The sequence below is a fragment of the Pteropus medius genome, unplaced genomic scaffold, assembly GCF_902729225.1.
Source record: "Pteropus medius unplaced genomic scaffold, Ma_sr-lr_union100, whole genome shotgun sequence".
Lineage (NCBI taxonomy): Eukaryota > Metazoa > Chordata > Mammalia > Chiroptera > Pteropodidae > Pteropus > Pteropus medius.
Window position 1 is genome coordinate 16,616,237 of NW_024342471.1, and position 21,171 is coordinate 16,637,407.

Sequence of the window (21,171 nt, forward strand, 5' to 3'; positions counted from 1 at the left end):
GTAACCTGCCTGTAACCTCCTTAGCAGGGTCAGAATCTGTTAAGGCAGCTGGCACGTGTAGAAGGAATAGACTTGGAATCAGGAGTTCTGTGTTATCCCAGTCTGTCCCATACTTGAGCCAGTCATTTTGCTCCTCTGGGTCTCAATTTCTCCCTGTACAACAGAGATGCCGTAACCAGCCTTAGAATTGTTGAGCTTCTGTATATGAGAGCTGGGCACACACAAGTTGGAGAGGGAATTGCATGTCGTCCCATTGGCCCCCAAGTTACCATACCCATTTGTAGTATGAGCTACAGGAACTGTGGGTTAAAAGTCCTACGTGGAACGAACATCCCAACATACCCCCATTTGGGACTACGACATGAACCCTATATCCCTATCGTTAGCCACCCTCAGTGGACTGTAGGAAAGATGTTCAAGTTGAGCAAAGCATCAAGTTTCTTGGCTTGACCTTCAAGTTCTTTTCCCAACCTCCCTCCAGCTGGCCTTCCCTGCCTCACATCTCACCATTCCTTCACCCAGCGACCCAGCCCCTGGGACTACGCACCATTCCTGAAGCCACCACACGCTCCTTGCCTCTCCCCCACCCCCAGCTCATGCACTCTTCGCTCTGCTTGGCATGCTCTTGCTTGCTTGGCCATCTCATCATGCATCTCATACTCATTCCTCAAGATCCAGTTGGAGTCACTACCTCTGGGAAAGCCCTCCAGGAATTATGTAATCTTTCTTCGGTGTTTCCAGGACTTTGTTCCATTAATTCTGCTACAATTCTTACCAAATGCGTTATTATTGGCTACTTCTGCCCCCGCCTCCTCACCTTGCCCAATTGAGCCTTGAGTTACTGGAAGGCAAAAATGACTTAAGACCTGTGTAACTGGAGTGTGTTATTACTCTCTGAGCCTCAGTTTCCTCACCTGTGAACTGGGGTGACAGTATCTAACTTAGATGAAATAATACAGGTAAGGCACTCAGGGCGTAATGACCATTCTCTGAATCTGTCACAGTGGACCTAAGCAAATATGGAGGGAATGAATGAATGCTCCCTGGGAGGGCAAAAAAAATAAGGCTAATGAGTATTTATTGATCGCTTTCAATATGTCAGGAAGGCACTGAGATCAGAGCTTAACATTCACGATGTCCTTTAAGCCTCAACAATCCTTTAAGTGAGGGACTATCATTAGACCTATTTTATAGATGAGGACACTGAGGCTTCAGCGATTGAGGACCTTGATGAAAGATGCCTAGCTATCAGGAGCTGGAATTCACAGCAGGTCAATGTGGAATGAATGAATCACTTGGGGGTGGATGGGAAGATAAATATCCTATATCTTATAATCAAATAGGGTTCGAGCTGGAGGCTTAGAGATGACTTAGCTCCTGGGGTTCTTAACTTGGGGTCCATGAATGGAAAACTGATGGGTTCTGAGACCAGACAGATAAAGTCCCCACTGCACCCAGTAACTTCTAACTCCTCTGTCTGCCACCAACCCTCTCACTTCATCCAAGTCCTGGAGCCGCCCAGCTTGTCCTCTCTTGGCATTCCTGCCAAGTGTCCTGGTCCAGTGTTGCCTGGTGTTTCCTGAGATGCCAGAAGGCTCTGCCGTCCCTGGGAAAGTCCCTGCCCCCAACTCAGGGCAGGAGCAGGACAGGCAGTTGAGACCATTTCTTAATCCTCTGGAGATGTCGGGAAAATGGGGAGGGCAACTGGGGCAAGGGGGAGAGCTCAGACCTGGGATGCAGACACACAGGACTAATAACGACAAAGACAGTAGTAGTATCAAAGGCTAACATTTATTGAACACCTACTATGTGCCAGGCCCTGTCCTAACCACTTGACCTCTGAACTCTTTTTATCCTCACAGCTCTCCCAGGTAGGTTCTGTTATTAGCCTCATTTGACAGATGAGGAAACTGAGGTCCAGAGAAGTGAGGTCACTTGCCCAAGGCCAGGCAGCTGGTAAATGCCAGAGGCTCCGCCACTCATTGGCTGGGTGTCCTTGGACAGGTCACAGCCACTTCTCTGGGTGGCTTTCTCCATCGATTACCTGCAGGGCCCCACCTCATGGTTTCTGTGACAACTAAGATGGTCTCTGTACAGTACCCCAGCACACAGTAGGTGCTTAGTGAACGAACAACCCTTCTTTCCTCTTAAGTCTTGGTCGGGGACACCTGGGTGGCACTTCGGCAGCGTCCTCCCCCCAGGTTTCCCCCCCCAAGCCCGGAATGAACCACCTGCCCTTTCTAACCCCAGGTCCACGCAGTGCTGGTCTCGCTGCAGTTTTAAAGACATTGGTTATAGTTCCCCCACATTTGGGCAGGAAGTTGCACCCCCTTCCCCGTGGGGGAGCATTGGGGAGTCCACCTCCAGCAAGTCCCCCTCCCCTCAGGCCGCCCTGGGAAGGTGGGAAAGGGCGTGAGCAGGGGAAATGCCTTGTCCTGGAGCCTAGTCGGGTCCTGGTTGGGGCCAGCAGCCGCGCCCCGACGGCAGGGCTGAGGGCTAGGAGGCTTGGGCCTCGTCGTCCGCGCGGTGGCCGGCGTAGAGCGCAGCCAGGGGCCGGAAGCGCGGGCCCCAGCTGCTGAGATAGGCGAAGTCCTGCTCGGAGCCCGAGGAGCCACTGTGCAGCGAGCTGAGCGAGGCGGCCGGCGAGTCCGCGCCCTCGAAGGCGTAGGTCTGGAAGGCGTCGTAGGGCGGCACCGTCAGGTCCCCGTCCGCCAGCGCCACCTTGCGGCTGATGAAGTCCCTGAACACCGAGAAGTCCGGCTCGGGGCTCGGCGGCCCCTGCGGGAGCGAGTGGCGCTCCGAGGGCAGGCGGGACGGCGGCGGGCTGTCAGGGCCCCCGGCCGGGCCCCCTCCCGGGCCCCCGTCTCCACCCCGTCGCCGCTCTTGAGCTCGCCGAAGTCGTAGAGGCTCCGCAGCGCCGACATGTCGTAGGCCTCGGTGTCCTGTTCACCGCCACCTTCGTCGTTGTATTTGATAACGTTGTCCCGCATGTCCTCGTCCTCGTCCGAGCTCAGGTGGCTTTTGTGGTGGCGCCTGAGGGTGAGGATCAGCAGGACCAGCACTGCGTGGGAGACAGAAGGGGTGAGTGAGGGCCGGCTGGCCGGGGGCATGCCGCTCCGCCCCTCTTCCCCCTACCTAGCTGGCCCATCCTAAACGCTGGTGTAAATTTTCTATATTTCTGTGCATAAAAGACCTTTCTTACAGTCAGAACTGAACTAGTTATCTAGAGAGCTACCACCCCCATTGGGAGGTGTGCAAACTAGGGCCGGACTACAGAGGGCAGTGTTAAGAGATTTCGTGGGTGTTGCGGGCTGAACCCAACCTCGGAGGTCTCCATCTTCAACTCTATGAAGAGATGCACCCCTGAGGTCTCTAGCTGCTGGGGTTACACAAGGGGCGACTGAGGGCTGGGGGGAGGGAAAAATGTCCTTGACCCTGACCTCTCTCACCGTTGTCCTCCTCTGTCCACTCCAGAGGTTCTGAGCACTGTCTTAGCCCTTGGAGTCTCAGGTCAAGACATCTCCTGCAGGAGCCTTTCCCTGGGAGCTCCAGGCCAGGTTCAGTGCCATCACCTCCAAGCTCCCCTGGTGAGGGGCTCTTCCCCCTATCACACTGGTTCTCAAATCTCCGTCCCTGGACCGGCAGCATCAAGCATCTCCCGGGAACTTGTTAGAAATGTGAATTCTCGGGTTCAACCCTAGATCTACGGGTTTGAGAACTACTGCTCCATCACGGCACAGGCCCTGCTGTGTGAACATGTTAGGTTCCTCCCATCCAAAAACAGACACTCTATACCACCCTTGAGGACCTGGGGAATGCTCCCCGAGCTTGGTGCCTGGCATGCGGTGAGCACGTGACGCATGCTTGCTGGATGAATGACTTCCTGAAGAGTTGGATGGAAACTTGGGTGAATGAAAGGATGAGTGAATGAATGAATCATCTTGGCTTTCTTCACTTGGCTCTCAGCACTCCACACTCTCTGCCTCCTCCCACTTCACTGATTACTCAGTCTTCCCGCAGGCTGCTCCTCTCCTCTCGGACTCCTTAACATCAGATGTCCCGGGACTCAGTCCTTGGACCTTCGGCCAGACTCCCGCGCTCGGTGCTCTCCTTTTTGTCTCATTTATGGCTTTTAGATCCATGTAGAGGCTGACAACTCCCTTATCAAAACCTCCAGCCTGGACTCCTTCCCTGAATTCTAGATTGTACGTCCAATTTCCCACTCAACAAGTCCTCCGAGTTAACTAAGAGAATCTCGAACTTCACATGTCCAAATCTTTCCCTGGTTCTCACCCTCAGTCTCCCCTGTCTCAGTGATGGCAACCTCAACTCTCCAGTTACTCAGGGCTTTTAGTCTCCTTTGTTCATTATTGAGTCCCAGTGCCTGGCGCAGTTTAGCACGGAGGGAGACCTCGCTGGATGGATAAATAGGGAACTGTTGAATGAAGGAGAGGATTAAATGGATAGGTGGGTGGATGGATGGACAGATGTGTTTGGGTGCTATGCCAGGCCCTAGATTCTCCTTGATGCTCCAAACAGCTCTGCTGGGCTGGTGGCCAGAGTCAGCTGCTAGGGCCATGGGGCAGGGTGCTGGCTCATGGCCTAACAAGGTGGCTCATGACAGGGAAGAGGGTGGGGGCCAGGGATAGGTCCGGAGGGAGGGAAGGTGTCAGGACAGAAGTGGGGAAGATGGATGGATGGTTTCTGGAGCCGGAGGAGGCCGGGAGCTGCGGAAGGGGATGCCCGTGAGAGCAGATGGTGGGGAGTGCAGGCGGCAGGCGACAGATGTGCCAGGCCCGATCAGCGATTCCGCCCATCACCTTTAGAGCACTGATGTGCACTTTCTTCGTTTGTGGGCAATTAGGCAGAAATTTGTTTGCACTGCCTCGGAAAATGAAACCGCTGTAAAGTGCACCCTGTGGAAAAAGGGTTTCTGAGCCATGGGCTGGGGAGGGGAGAGAAGAGGGGCTGGGGCCTCCCGGCTAGGAGAAGCCTGCCCAGGGCCTCTGTAGGCACCTGAGGAGGTGCAGCCTGGCCACAGGCAGGTCCTCGGGGGTGGGTAGCAGCTATGCCAGTGGTAGGCAGCGAGCAGTGGGGGGCAGTTGACATCTCCCGGGGAACTCAGCAAAGCCGGTATCTACAGTGTGGACCCCCCTTGAGTTTTCTAGCTCTGGCTGTTCTGTGAAGTCCAGTAGTCAGGAGTGAGGTAAGGCCTTTCTGCTGTGAGGGTGAGAGGAGGCATTACGGCTACTTGAACCCAGTTTGGTTCCTAGAACTTGACCTCTTCCTTAGGAACATTTTGGGGGTTCAATTGGCTGCTGGTAGAACTGATACCAAAGTAAATTTTGCCCCCCCCAAATTCTTAAGATTTTGTCCTATAGCCCTAAGGTTTTACCTGCCCCCCCCTCCCCATTTAGATTCATAGCAGGTGGGGCAGTTAAAGGAGCAGAGAGCACAGGGAGAGAAGACCTGATTCTAGGTCAGAAGACTTGTGTCCCCTTATGCGAACCACTTGACCTCAGGTTCCTCATCTGAAAAACAGGGATGATGCACCTGGCTGAGTGGTTGTGAGGTTCGTAAGAGCCCTTTATACTAAAAGTCTTAAATAGAGAACGAAATAGGACAATAGACATGAGAGAATTTTAAAAATATGTTTGGTTTTTAAAAATTAGGGAGAGTTTGGGCTGTGTAGAAGGTGGGCCAGAGTGACTTAGTCTCAGGTGGGGGCTGACATGGTCCGGAGTCCCTGGTGGGGCTGATCTGTACTTAGAAGACTTTTCATAGGAGCCGCATGTTCGAGCTTGGAGTCATTCGGGCCAGCTTTTCCTTGTACAGAGAGGGAAACTGAGGCCCCACGGGGACTACTAAGAAAGGAAATCCAAGACCCAGGATGGGGGCCCACTGGGCAGCGGGTGGCTCTCGGAGGACTCACCGACCAGAATGAGGACACAGACCAAGAGGGCGATGAGGGCGCCAGGGCTGAGGGAGGCGGCCATGACAAAGGCTGTGGTGTTGCAGGACTGGATGGTGCCGGAGCTGTCGCAGCCGCAGATGCGGATGGTGAGGGTGCCCGTGCTGCTCAGCGTGGGCGGCCCGCTGTCCACCACCAGGATGGGCAGGAAGAACACGTCCTGCTCCTGCCGGTTGAAGCCCAGGTGCTGTGTGTGCACTGCGGCCGTGTTGTCTGCTCCGGAAAAAGGGAGTAGCATGTGACTTGGAGTCCAGAGAGCGGCATGTGATGCCCCTGTCCCAGCCACCTCCTGATTCCACCTCGGGATTTGCCTCCCGACAACCCAAGCAACTGCCTCCCAACTGACCCGTGGATATATTCCTGATCTCCTAAAATTATGTTACCAGCTGTCCCCAAATTCTGCCCTCAGCTGCCTGAAGATCCTGTTCTCAGCCATATAGCCCACAGTTCTGTCCTTAGCTGTCCCTAGATTCTATTCCTAGCTGTCTCAAGATTCTGTTTTCCAATTCAAGCTATTCCAAGATTTTGTCCCCAGCTGTGCCAAGGTCCTGTCTCTGGCTATGTCACTTTTTTTTTTTTTTTTTTTTTGCCCTTTGTCTCAACGGCCAGTTTTTGTTCCAGATTCCACCCCAGCTGTCCAATGCATCCTGACCCTGGGGTCTTGTGGTCCTTGGGTTATGGCTTTCTGGGCCCTGACAAGTTCTGGGTCATCAGAGAAGACTGGGAACTCTGGCTGGCAACAGTGAGCTAACGGAAGTCACACTCATTGCTCCGCTGTTACTTGTTTTTGGGAACGCAAGGCAGGACTTGGGGGGTGGGTGTCTGGTCTTGGAGCACATGGTGTCCACTTTCCTTGGACTTTCTGTCTCCTCTGCATCTCTCCTGTATGGGTCAGGCCATCCCTGAGCCTCATTTCGATGGCTGCCCACATGGTGGTACAGAAGCACTACAGCCCAGGTGGCCACTGTCCCCCCGCCCTTCATAGCCAACTCCTCAAGAAGAGGCCCGGCCTTTCTGAGTCCTTTTCCCTCTCCTCAAAGTCTTCTGGCTGGTCTCTCCGACCACAGTCTTTGGCGGCCTAGGCCCCTTCCCCAGCTTTGTGGCCCCAGGTAACCCACCCTCTTTCCTGCAGCCCCCGTTCCAGGGCCCCTGTCCTCGTCTTCCTCATCATGACACAATTCAGGAAAAAGAGACCTTGGCGGGCTGACTTGTGACCTTGAGCACATTTGGGAAGTGGACTAGAGGTCCAGCTGAAACAGGATTGGTCATGAGTTGAAGCTCATGAGATAGGCACGTGAGGGTTCATCATATTATTCTATCTACTTTTATACCCATTTGAAAATTTCCATAAACATGTTAAAAATAATGCCGAGTCAACAATTTACTGGCTTGGGAAATTTACTTAGCTTCTATGGACATCGGTTTCCTAATCTGTAACTGAGGAAAACAGTATCACGTTGGTGTGAGGATTCAATGGTAAAATTCATGCATAACCCTGAGAATAGTTCCCAGCACATAGAAATTCATAATAAATGCTGCTTTTTCTTTTTTTCATGTTCCTGGTACTGCACTATATGCCCACTCTGTCTAGGCTGCTCTGCCTTTACTCACCAAGTTCCTGCTATCTGAAACACCCTCTCTCCACCTTCTTGCCTGGGCAAATTCCTCATCCGTCATGCTCCAGCTAAATGTCACCTCTTTTCTGTGGCCTCCTTTCTCTGCTTCCCTGGGAAGGAAGGATTTACGGCTCTCCTCTCCCTGCTTTGACTACGCAGGTGCCATGCACATTTCTGTTACAGTGCTCGTCACGCTGTGTTACATCAGAGCATGCCTGTCTCTTGCCTGGCACCGAGCCAGGCTTGAAGAATGACACTTGAATGAACCACAACTTTGGGGGTAACTGGTGGTCCTGGGTTAGTTCCTCAAGCTTTGGCTTGGACTCTAGCCTTCCTGTCAAAGATCGCGTCAATCCCAGCTGTGAAAATATCTGCCTTCCCCTGAGAAAAGCAGAAAGGGGGAATGGTGGGAGTTCTTTGCATGTACTACATGCTTTCTAAGCATCAAGGACTGCGTGGGTACTTAAATACATAGCAATGTTTAATTTTCACAACCAAGAGTTGTAACATTATCTGCATTTTATGTCTGGAAGTTGAGGCTCAGAGAGAAGTGACTTGTCTGAATCTATCCAGTAAATTGTTGGCATAGCTACCTTTTCCATCCGCCTGTCAAATCATCTATCCATCTATCCGTCCTGTACCCACACATACATCCGTCTACCCAACCATCCATCCATTCACCCATCTGTCCATCTTTCCATCCTTCCATCCAATAAATCTTTATTGAGCAACAATTATGTACTAGGCACCATGCTAGTCACTGGGGGAAAACAATGGAGAGCTAAACCAATAGTCCTGGATGTGAGCTTATATCTGAGACAATGTTAATCAAATAGACCCATGATTTAGTTGACAATCACAAACCCCGGTGAGTGGTAAATAGAAAACATATAGGAAGAGCACCTAACAGAGGACTTGACCCAGTCTGGAAGGTCAGGGAGGGCTTCTTGGAAGAAGTGATATTGCTGAGCTCTGAATGATTAGTTCAAAGAGAGGAAACAGCCCATGCAAAGGCCTTGAGCTTGGAAGAAACAAAATACACTCAAGAAACCCAAAGCAATTCTTTGTGGCTAGAAGGATGAGGGTGATGGCTAATGTGAGTCAAGATAAAGCTGGAGGGAGAGGCAGGGGCTCATCATGGAAAGTCTTAGAGGCCATGGTAAAGAATTTACCATGGGTTATTTTCTTAAAAGCAATGGGAGGCTGCTGATTGGTGGGTTTTAAGCAAAGAAGTGACCTAGTGACATATTCATTCATTCAGCAGCAAATTCTAATTGGGCACCCTTTATGTGTCAAGTCTATTGTAGTCCCTGAGTATATAGTAATGAATAAGACAGACAGGGTCCCTGCCCTTGCTGAACCTATATTCCAGGAAAGGAAGCTTCTAATGTAAAAGACAAGAGTGGACATGGAAGAGTAGTTAGGGAGCTATTGTGTGTTTTGGGTGTGAGATAATAGCAATAGTAGAGGCACAGAGAATTAAACAGATTTGAAAAATGAGTGGCTGGCTCTGGCTCAGCCTCAAATTCCTAAGCAAGAACGGAGAGGAGAGGAATGTTTGTTTCCCAGGGTTGCTGTCTTTGGCCTTGGAGCCATATGTTTTAAGAGCTCTGGTCTCTGCCACTCTTTCACTCCCTAAGAGGGAATCCCTAGGCATCATCCCTGAACCCCTGAGCTGTCCTCCCGGGCAGTGTCTGGCTTCAGTTGGGGAAGCCACTGGCTACCCCAGACCCCTACCCCAACCTTCTAGGTGGGCTCTGCGCCCAGCACTGCATCCATCCATCTGGCCTGACATATATCAGTGTCAATCCCTGGCTGCAAAAGCAATATTTATAAATCAGGTTTCCAAACTGGCTACAAATTTGTACAAAGAAACAGATGGGTTGGGGTAGCCGTTCGTCACCTAGGATATTTATATGGTGAGGGAGAGGGGGCTTGGCACAGTGTGGGAAGAGGCTGGGACACTGGAGCAGGAGACCTTTCATGGCTGCTGCCACCCTCGCTCCTAAGGCTCATGCCAGGTGGTCCTACCGCATAGCAGCTTTGCTGGCCTCTGGTCAAAGAGAGGCATTTGGGGCAGAGAACCTCAGGCCCCTTGGGTTGGAAAGACTTACGAATCAGGCAAGGTCACGCCAGGGTTATTTGTGTCTTCTGGGGCCAGCTCAGGACACCACTGGAATAATGAGTAGGCAGGACAGGTGGTACCGATTGTTAAAATATTGAAATAGTTCCAAAAAGGTTCAAGTAGCCATGACTCTGAGCCCCTCAAGTCTTTCCCTGCTGCCTTAGCCTTTTCCCCAGGCACCTCCTAAACTTTGACACGATCGAGCCACTAGGAGTTAAAGCCTGGCACTGCAGGGGCTCCAGGGTCCTGCTCCAAGCTATTTATGGCCAGTGTCCTTTCTGATTGGTTATCTGAACTGCACTAGGTGTTCAATATTTTTAATATGACTCCTAGAAATACAGATGGCTCCGGCTTCAGAGGCCATGGAGGTCTCTCCCTTTGGAGGAGAGGGGTGTAGAGGTCTTGGGGGTCGATTCCAGACCTGCACCAGAGTCAAAAGGAACCAGAAAGGTCTGGCCCCCGGCCCTGCATCTGCTCCTAGTCCCGTCACTCACTCACTCCAGCCACACAGGTCTCCTGCTCCTTGAGCATCCCGGGACTGCTCTCACCTCGGGGGCTCCGCACTTGCTGTCTGTCCACCTGGATCATTCTTTGTCCAGTTATCTGCATGGCTCACTCCCTCATTTCCTTTCGATCCCTGCTCACTATTAATTCTTTCGGGTGGCCTTCCCAGACCTCCTTATTTAAAATAGCTTCTACTCTCATCCTGATTTATTTTCTCCTGTTTTGTTTAAGACACTTTATTGAACACCTACTGTGTGCCAGACACTGCTCTAGGCACCCAGGGTCCAGCACTGAATAAAACAAAGTCCAGACTCTCATGACTATTGCATTATTCCTCCCCTCACCCCCTAGGCACTTACCGTCCCCAACATATTGTTTATTTGTTTCATTTCTTTCTCTCTTCACTAGAATGTAAACTCCAGAGGGCAGGGATTTTGTCTTGTTTGCCACTGTGCCTGACATGTGGGCACTGTGTTTCAATAAATGCTCAGTAAATAATTGCCGAACGAAGGAAATAACATGTCGTAGTTACTAACAATATACCTCATTAGCCCTCATCTTACTGAGGCCACACAGCCACCTGAGGTGGCTGGCATTTTCAGCCTCATTTTACAGATGATGAAACAGGCTTAGAGAGGTGCAGACCTTGCCAGAGTTGCAAAGAGAGCAGTGAAGTGAGCCTGGACTGGGACCCAGGTCCCTCACATCTTCCTCCCACCCCACTGCCCCGACTCCCGGTTCCCCAGTCTATTCCTCGAAGGTTCAGACTTCAGGTTCTTGGGGAACTTGCTGGGGTGTGTCTCACAGGGGATCAGTTCAGGCTGGGTGGGGCAGTTTCCTTTCAAGGTAGAGCTAAGGCAGGAAGCACACTGGGTCTGAGACAGGTGTGGGTTTGAATCTCAGCCTCACCACTGACTCCCTATAGGACTCTGGGCAGGTCTCTTATCTCTTAGAGTCTCAGTTTCATGACCCGCAAAACGGGGGTTGGAGTAAGAAAACCACCTCCCAGGGTGGCCGTCAGGATGCAGAGCAAGGGAGTGGGGTAAAGTATTTATTAAACTGAAGGGCGGGAATGTGCGCATGTGGCTTATTTCAGCCTTCGCTTAGACCAGGGGCTCTCTCCACCCTGGACTCTGGTCCACTCGCTCCTCATGGATTGCCTCTCTGTATGTTTCCACCTACCAGTCTCTACCCTTGAGATGCCCCATCTCCACTCTGCCAACCCACAACCTGCTCGTTCTTCAGCGTTTGGCCAGCGGGCCGAGTAACAGTTCCAGCTTGGCCCGGACTTTCTCTGTGATGTTGGACTGAACGCTGGCCTCCTGGGCCTCTGGATGCCTCAGTCTCACCATCTGTAATGTGGGGAAAAGGTGGGAAGCCTAGGCCCCTCCCTCCAGGCACCCTAAAATTTGGGGGTTCAGAGAGAACTCACCTTGGATGTCAAGCAGAGAGAAATGGGGGTTGCTGGGAGCTTCAGGCACCAGACGGAAATAGAAGCGGTGCCCACCCTGGGGCTCGTCTCTGTCCACCACGCTGATAGTCTGGATGAGCTGAAGGTTGAGGAGGGGGCAGGGGACTGATGTGAGGCCAAGCCCCCTCTGGGCCTGGGTAGAGGGTACCCTGGTCAGTCCCGGCAGCAACCCGAAGTCCCCAGCCCCTTGGTGGTACCTGGCCTGGCTTGGCGTCCTCACACACGGCCGCCTCGTAGGGTGTGGCCAGTTCCGGGGGATTGTCATTCACATCCAGGATTCGGATCCTTAGGGATGCCCGGGAGAGCTGGGCATGATTGTCTGTAACAAGAGCACAAGGGGAGGGTGAGAGGCTTCAGGTGTGAGACAACCCCCCACCTGCTGGTGGACAAGATCAGGCAACGGGTCACACTGAGAGATGTGTGGGTGGATCAGTAGTACCAGGACCGGGAGTGAGGACATCTGGCATCAGTGGGTTATCATCACCATCACCGTCTCCACCGCCATTAGCACGGGCACCACTGGCATCATCACCCAACCTTCACCACCCTAATCACCAATACCACCCATCGCCATCACCAATAATACCATCACCATCGACCGCCACCATCATCATCACCATTACGATCACCCCTGCCACCAGTAGCATTCTCACGGCCACCTCCACCAGCGCAGCCACAGTACCACCGTCAGCATCCTCGCCACTACCACTATCACTCATGCTGGCACGACACCTCTGTCACCATCACGATGAGATCATCACCGTCACTACCATCACCATTAGATGTATCACCACCGCCATCGCCACCGCCCTGTCCACTACGACCACCTTCACGATCTCTCCCGTCATCACAAACACTGAGCCCATCACATCACCGCCTCCACTCCCGCCTCTGACAACAGCTGTCGTCACCGTTGCCAGCTCCATCCCATCATCACAGAGTACATAGAATGGACCTGGGGCATCCACGCCTGTTACTTCAGGTATCCTTGTAGCAACCCTATGGTTTGGTACAATTTATATCCCCATATTGCAGAAGAGAAATGAAAACGTGGGAAAGTTTAAAGACTTGGTCAGCTGGCAACTGAACTCCCAAACTTCTGTTCTTTCAAGACTTGATCCTGAGAGGGCAAGACAAGTCCACTGGAGGTGGGTCTTGGCCTGGGGTCCTCAGGAAAACCAGAACGTCCCCCACCCCTCTAACTGTGATGCCTTTGAGGCCAAGGTCTCTGTTATATTACTCCTTGGGTTCCCAGAATTGTGGAAAATGGCACAGAGTAGGTTCTAATACATTTGTTTAATGAATGAATGAATGAAGCCTGGAAGATTTAGGTGGAAAGAGGCTTGAATCCCAGGCCTGGCTCCGTCCTTGACCCAGTGCTTGACTGTGGGTAAGACCCTTCCCTCTCTGATTTAAGCTTCCACACCCGGAAAATGAATAGAGCATCGTGATTAAGAGCAAGAACTCTGGAGCCACGTGGTTCTGTCCCAACTCTGTCACTTAGTTTTGTGTGATCCATGCCAACTCGCTTGTCTTCTCTGTGGCTCAGTTTCCTTCCCAGCAAAATGAGATTACTAGCAATGGGTTGGTTAACAGGACATATTGAGTTAATATCTGTAAAGTCTCTAAAACACACAGCAATTGCTACATAAGGACTTATTGAATAAAAAAAACACCCTCGAAGGGGCTGTTCAGCAGTGACATCAAGTGACTAGGATACTGGGACACCTCATCTCAGCCTGTCCTCTCTGAGCAGCACCCCAAATGTTGGCCCTTTCTAGCCTCACCGCCCAGACCTCTGAATGCCCATTGGTGTCCTGTCCTCGGCTGTCTTAGCCATGAGTTCATTACTGACGTGCTCCTCCCCCCGGTGACTTCAAGGATATCCCTGGGGAGAGGAAACTACCCCTTTGCCCGGTAGTGACTCGATGGCTGGGTCTCTGGCCTCGCTGGCAGGGAGCTCCTTGGGGGACAACCTGGAAGCTTCCAGGCAGCCAGGAACCCCATGAGTTTGGGGGAGGCTAGGGCTGGTCTTCTGCCTCATCCTCTGAACTCAGGGTCTGCTGGATGCCGACTGCAGCTGCTCGTGCGTCTTGATAGAAATGGAGACTAAAAGGCAGGTGCAGCCACCTCCTGAGGTGTCTGGGAAAGGACTGTGTGTGTGTGTGTGTGTGTGTGTGTGTGTGTGTTTAATTAACTCAGACTCTGACCCCTCTCCGGAGCTCCCCTTAGCCAGGGGCACCTTATCTCCTCAGCTCACCCAGATCCGCTGCTTCAGTGATTAGAGGGGGTTTTTCCGAGGGCGAGAGATGGAGTCGTGACTGGGAATGCCGGGTGAGTTGTTATTTTTAAGAGTGTGTTGCTGGAGAACTTAAACAGACAGACGGTGGGGAGGGTGAGAGCTGCTGCCGGGAACAGCCACCTCTCTCTCTGCTGAGTCAGAGGGAGGGTAAGGGGGTGGCCAGGGCCTGAGTGCCCTTCCTGAGACCCCTCCCTTGACATGGGGGTGGTGTAGGGGCTGGAGGCAGAGACAGGGTTCCGTGGGCCACGCAGAAGGAAGGCCTCAGAGCAGGACGCGCCCCTCCCTCACCGTCTCCACCGCCATTAGCACAGGATTCACCCTGCTGGAAGGCTGGATCCACTGCCAGTGAGACCCCATTATGGCAGCACTTCTTTGGGTTCTGCTGGGCCTCTTCTGCTTTTTTTTTTTTTTCAAAGTCTCGCTTTATTGAGATATAATTGACATATAACCTGGTGTTACTTTAAGGTGTAAATGGGATGATCTGATACCTGTATACATTGTGAAAAATGTTTACCACAGTAAAGTCAGTTAACGCATCCTTCACCTCACATAATTACCGTTTTGTTGTCCTTCCTTTTTTTTTTTTAATGTCACAAGTCACCTCTTGGGAAAACCTTGAACTCTTTGGCATGAGTCAGGTGGGGCACCGAAGAGGTGAGCCTCTACCTTGCCAAAGTCGCCACCTGCAAAGCTTACCCTAGGGACCCCCGAAATTGGGGCTGTCCTGGAACTCCCAGAGTTCGTGGGCCAACCCAAAGTCAGGATCCAGTGCCCTTGACATTGCAGCAGTCTCCAGCCTGGTTGCATACTAGAAGCACCTGGAAAACCTTTAAAACACACCAGTGCCCAAGGCTTGGTCATTGATGTTTTTTAAACAGCTCCACGAATCTAATGTGTAAGAAGGGTTGCCAGCCACTGCCTTGGGTGACTGGCAGGTGGCGGAATCTGAATGACTTTCTCCAAACCCCTCCTGACCACAGTAAGCACCATTTGTAAGAATCGATAATAATAATTCACACTTTTACCACCTTAAATGTTTCTGATATAAAACAAAGAATTCATCCATTAATTATCCTTCACCTCTGTGCAGGACTTCCCAGTTTATAACAAGCTTTCTTATCTATGACCCCATTCGATCCTCAAGGCAGTCTGGAAAGGAGGTCTTGTGAAACCCATTTTGTAGACGAGAAAACCGAGGCCCAGACAGGAGCAGGAATTTGCTCAAAGCCACAGGCCAGTCAAGGGTAGAGCTCGGTTGGGTCCTAGGTTTCCTGTGTCCAAGTCCGGTGCTTGGTTTAGATACAAGGCCAGCGGGCCCTCTAGCTGTCTGGATATTTGTCCGTCCAGTGGTGACTACTGCTCGGACCTGGGCGCACGCTGACCTCACCCAATACCCGGCAGCAGGTGTCCTCTCTCCAGGGGCCAGATCCCCCACGGGTCCCACCCCTCCTCTTGGCATCTCAGTTCAGCTGACTGACATGCAAATTAGTTTAATTATTTCTTCTTCTAAAATAAATTATATTTTGCAGTAGCTGCAATATGTTGTGTCAGGCAAAATTACATTCAATATTTTTAAACTAATTGATGCAGCCTTGAGGAAGGCTGATTGACAGCCCAGAGCTGAGCAGGCCTGCAGCCTTAACGGATTCCTAAATTAAAATTAAACGTGCTTCGGCCCGGTGCTTCTTCCCTGAGCTGGCTCGCCATTAATCTGGGAGGTGGCAGGTGAGGCCCTGGGGGGCCGATGGGCCAAGGGAAAAGTTCATTGGCTGCCTCAGGAGGAGACTGGACTTGGGGCAGGAGAATGGTTGTGCAGTGTGGGCAGATCTCTTACCTTCTTTGGGCCCCAGCATCCCTTACATATAATGGATTGGGGGGTTGGACCGAGGAATTTGGAGCTGAGACTTCTGGTTTTTGCTGACGAGTATGGATTGAGCACCTCCTTTGCACCAAGGACACAACATTGAACAAGACCAACATGGTCTCTCAGTCTAGTGGCAGGGATAAACATTACTCCAGACTGTGATAAGAACTCAGAGATAAAAGTTCAGGAGCTGTGAGAGCAGGCAGCAGGGGACCCTGCCCTGGTGGGGTACTGGGGTATTTTCTCTAGGTGAGTTTTAGGCTGAGATCCAACTAGGAAGTAAAGGAGGTACCATGAAAACCATTGTTAAACCGATTAGATGAAGGGGATGGGAGGGAGAGAGTGCCCCAGGGAGCATGTGCAAAGGCCCTGCGGTGAAGGGAGGTGTGGATAATGACTCTAGATCTCTTCCAAGGAGCACCCCATCCCCTGGCAGTTACTCACCTAGCAACTGAACCAAACTGAGCTTGGAGGACTGAGGGGAGATGGGACGTGGCCTGGTAACTCTGTGGGGGCACTGCTAGGAGGGTGCTCCTTCCCAGAAGAACACCAGTCAGCACATACTGAGCACCTGCCATGGGTCAGCATCTGTGCCACCCACATCATCCTGTCAACGATTGTGGGAGGAACAAACTAGTATTATTGCTGTTTCATTGATGAGAAAACCAGCACAGAGAGGAAAAGAACTTGCCCAAGTTCTCAAAGGGAAAATCAATGGAGCCAGAACTTTAACTTGGGTCTAGTTCCAAAGGGAGACTTTCCAACCACCAGATGGTATTGACTTTCTTACCATCTTTAGCTGGCAGAGTCCTACTTGCCCTCCAGGTCCCAAATGAATGTCTCTGCCTCCACCTGGAAGCTTTCCTGGACGGCCTCAGTCCTGGGCAATCAGAGTATAAAGTCTTGCATGCCCGCAAGGCCCCGTCGGCTCTTCCTGTCACCACCTTTCTGGCCTCATCCCTCAGCCCTCTCTCCCTTTAGCTCTGCTCCAAGTCTGTTCCTTCCCCTCCTTCAGTTCTTTGCCCAAATATTTTCCCAGAGGGCCCTCCCTTATTTAAATGTGCCCCTCGCCATCCCACCAGACACCCCTTTCCTGCTATTTCTCTCGGTAGCCCTTATCCAACATCCCCTGTGATTTTACTTGCCTAACGTGTTCTCATCCATCTCCCCTATTAGAAAGTAAGCAGAATTGTTGTCTATTTTGTTTACTGCTGTATCCCTAGCACCCATGTGTCTGGCGCACAGTAGGTGCTTAACAAAGGGTGTTGAATAAATGGATTTCATTGTCTGTGACATCCCTGACTACGCTGGGATGCTGGGGAGGTGACAGGGAGAGACGGAGACCTTCTCGGATGGGCTAATTCTGTGAGGGTCGTTCCCCCTCCAGGATCCCTCCATCTCAGAAGTGGTCTGGCCATGACTGTTCCTGCCCCCCTCTCTGGACTAAGGTTTTCTCATCAGTAAAACAAATGGAGTTGGACTTGGAAGTTCTCCTTGGCTGTCACAGAAAGAGAGAGAAGCTCAGAGAGAGAGAGAGAGACGTGAGGTTTCGAGAGTGGGAGTGGGAAGGAGAGTGGGAAGTGGGGAGAGGGAGGGAGGGAGAGAGGGAGGGGCAGCTGGAAGGTGCCTCTTTCCCACTCACTTGCTGTGGTAGAGGGTAGGAGCAGAACCCGGACCCCTTTCTCCACCAGCTCCTCAGCCCCTCCTCCTCCCAAGGGAATTAAATTGCATCTGAACACCAGGCTCTGATTAGAGCTGGCCAGCTGAGCAGGAAGATTTATCATCCCAATTACCAGCCAGCCAAGACAGGACAGTGAGGGGAGCTGGCTGAGCAGGTGGGGGTGCTCCAGCTGAGGGGCTGTCAGGGCTGTCAGGAGTGGCCTCCTTGCCCTTCCTGCCCTGTCCCCGCTCACCTCCCATGGAAGCGAGAGTTTCAGGTGCTTCTCTGTCCCTTGTATCATGTGTTTGGCCTCCACGTGGAGATTGAAGGCTTTGACCTCCAGAGGGTTGGGGAGGACTTCCGGGTGAAGTAGGGACTCTGGAATGGGGAGGGGGGTGTGGGACAAGGTTTTCTTCCCTAGAGCTGAGCTGGGCCTGATGTTCTGGGCTGTCCTATGGAGTCTCTACAGATGTCACAAAACCTTTGCTCTTGTCGGCATCCGTTGGGTGGCACGGGATCCCGGGAGTTACTCAGCCCAAGTGGAGCCCAGGCCTGAGTTACATACCTCTGGTGACAAGAAGTTTACTGTCTCTCAGAGTGGCCCCCTTTATGCAGGATCGTGTCAAACTTCTCCCCCACACTCGGCCTCTCTGGAGCTTCCTCCCACCGTCCCAGCCCTGCCCTGGCGGCCCCAGCATGCATCTAAGCCTGGGTCTTCCTGACAGCCTCTCGTCTGTTCTCCTGCTCCAGGCCGGCCCCCTCCTGTCTGCCCTCCCCTATCAGCCTGAGGGAATGTTGGGGACCACACATCTGACCATGTCACTCTTCTGCTCAACGACTTCCATTTGCTCCCCGTCATTTCCGGGAGATGTCCGGCTCCTCACAGGACATCCTGAGAACTTCCGCATGCCCACCTCATCTTGCCTGCTCCATCTTCCAGCCCCAGCCTCTGGATACGCGGCACCTATCTGTCGTCGGAATGGGCAGTGGACTCTGCCCGAGCCTCCAGGCCTTTGCACTCACTGGTCGTTCTGCTGGGAACACTCAAATCCCCTTTCAAAGGCTTCCTCAGCCTTGGAGACCCAAGTCAGATGTCCCGTCCTCTGGGAAAGCCTTCCTGCCTTCTTCCCTTCTGGCTGGGAAGACCCTCCATGCTCCTCCCAGTGCCCACTGCCCCCTTACTTCCATTCATTGATGTGTGTCTCTCCTGCCCACCTGTGAGCTCCCAAGGTCAGTGGCCTCGTATTACCAAATCCTAGTGCCCAGCCAGGGCCAGGTGGGTGACAGAGGCCATCAGGAACACTGGCTGAGAACAGACATGGGGGTGTTGTCCCTGGAAGAAACTGAGCACTCTCTGCCACTCAAACCCCACTGCAGCCCCACACCCACTCCCTGCTCCTTCCTCCAGCCTCCTCAGATCCCTCTAAGGAACACCGGATGGGGTGTCAGAAAGCCACCTCGTTGGTGGATTTGGGCAAGTTGCTTTCCTTCCTGAGGCTCCGTTTCCTCAGCGATGAAGTGGAGGTGGGTGGTGCTGCAGCCCATCGTGTCAAACGTCCCCTCTCCCCTCAGATTCTTTCTCTGGCTATAAATAGCAACTATCGTGTGCCAGTTACCGTGCTAAGCACCTAACGTGAGTGATTTCTAATGTACATGACATGAGATGTTTTATATAAAACACTCAGCATGATAGAAAGCATTCAGTATGATGTCTGGCATATTGTAAGCTTCAAATAAATAGAAACTGCTATTTTTAATAGTTATTATCCTTCTAGTCCTTCAATATAGTACCATTTTATAGATGAGAAAACGAAGGCGACAAGAAGGAATCATGCAGCTAGAACCAAGTCTCCGTCATGCCACCCTCCGTCCGAACTGGTGGGCAAGCCCGTTTAGCCATTCATTCAGGAAGACAGATGAACTAATTACTCTCACAAATGTGCACAGGAATCCTAAAGCGTGCTCTGTGCTACGAAGGAAAAATCAGGGTGCTGTAAGACATGACGTGGCCTGGGGTGACCCGGATGGGGAAGCGTCTAGCTAATCTGGTTAATACTTGGCTGTCCCGGGCAGCTGGATACCACCCCTCCGGATCAGCTTAGGGCCTGACCGCCCTGGTGGAGGGGGCCAGATAGCAGCCCCCTGGCACCCCCCACTCAGCGCTGGCTTTCCAAGTCCCCCCTGCCCCACCCCGTCTCTTTGAAGACTGTCCCTTTACAACTGCCCTTTCCACCGAAGGATTCAGACACAAATTGTACTTTAAATTCAATATCGGTCATTAATATTTCATGATTACAAAACGTTAAAGATAATGTCAGGGAAGGAGCGTCTGCATGGGCAGAATGGATGACTCAGAAGTTCGGGGAGAGGGGAGCTGGCATACTAAGTGGTTTGGGAGTCGCGAGGTAATCCAGCAGGACAGGCCGCGGCTCCCGGCTGAGTGCAGCTCTCTCTGATGGGCTCGCAGAACTCCGCTGCTGTGTATAAATATTTCCCCTCTGATTCTTGTCACCTTATGTTTGTTATACCCGGAGCAGGTGGGGCCTCAGTGACCCTGTGAGCATCCCCTGCTTCTGAGGCAGCCAGATGGATGATTTAGCCCGAGGGCACGGATGGGCAGACCCATTGGCTTCACACTTGGGGCTCAGGCTGGCTTCCGGGAGGTGAGAAGTCTGGGGTGGAATCCTAGCCCCACATGGACTTGCTCTGTGACCTTGAGGCCACTGTTCTTCCTCCCTGAACCTCTTTCCTCATCTGTAAAGCAGGGATAATAATTTTGTCCTTGTCTCTTGGAGATAGTGAGAGGCTGGAGTGGGTGGATTATTGGTGACACTCCTGGCTTCATGCCTGGCACCAAGGAATTATGACTTGAGGGGCATCTGGCTGAGAGCTGGGCTCTGGAGTCAGACAGGCTGGGGCTGGGAATTTGGACATATGACTTTCCCCAACCCTCATCCACCAGTAGGGGATAACTGCTGACTGACACCTCAGGTGGGAAGATTTAATGAGCACATCACTGTAGAATGCCTGGCCCACAGTCGGTGAGTAAGTCAAGTGCACAGAGTCGAGATCAATAGACACCACTAACTGAGCACTTATTAAGTACTATGCTAAATTCTTTCTATGAATTTTCCTACTTAATCCTCCCACAGATATTGTGAAGTAGCAACCATTCATTTCCTGTCGATTACTATGCCAGTTAGGGTTGGGCAGAGGTTGTGGAATGCAGCTCATAGAGGGCAGGTCTCTAGCCTAGTGACCAGTCTTTTCCTTGGCCACTGTCAGTTGCTCAGGATTGGTAGGTGGGACGGGGGTGGGGCTCAGAGAGCAGACAGCACCAGATAAAAAGAGTCCACACACAGCAATGCTGTGATCAGAACCGGGCTTTGCTGCTGCATATCCTTGGGCAAGTCTCCTATGCTCTGAGCCTTGATTTTTCCCGTCAGTAAAATGGGTGCTGATCTGTTACTGATCATGATTCAATAAAAGCCCGTGCTAGAAGTGACTAGCCTAGAATATGTATTAGGTAAACATTATAAAATCTTTATGGGGGAGAGTCCCCCACATTCTTTCTCCTGTGAAATGCCATTATTGCAGACCTCATATGCTACTCTAGCTGCTTTCTGAAAGAGACTCACTGGGTAGAAGCATAATGTTT

General features: G+C 52.0%; 1 protein-coding gene across 1 annotated transcript in view; it reads right to left on the reverse strand.

Annotated features, from left to right (window-relative positions):
* Positions 1-1,843: 1,843 nt before the first annotated feature.
* Positions 1,844-21,171, reverse strand: part of CDH22 (cadherin 22) — a 68,685-nt gene continuing 49,357 nt past the window's right edge. The window contains 5 exon segments of the mRNA XM_039864481.1: positions 1,844-2,856; positions 2,859-3,061; positions 5,933-6,184; positions 11,649-11,766; positions 11,885-12,006. Of these exon segments, the coding sequence (XP_039720415.1) occupies positions 2,497-2,856; positions 2,859-3,061; positions 5,933-6,184; positions 11,649-11,766; positions 11,885-12,006 (1,055 nt within the window). The 3' untranslated portion in view covers positions 1,844-2,496.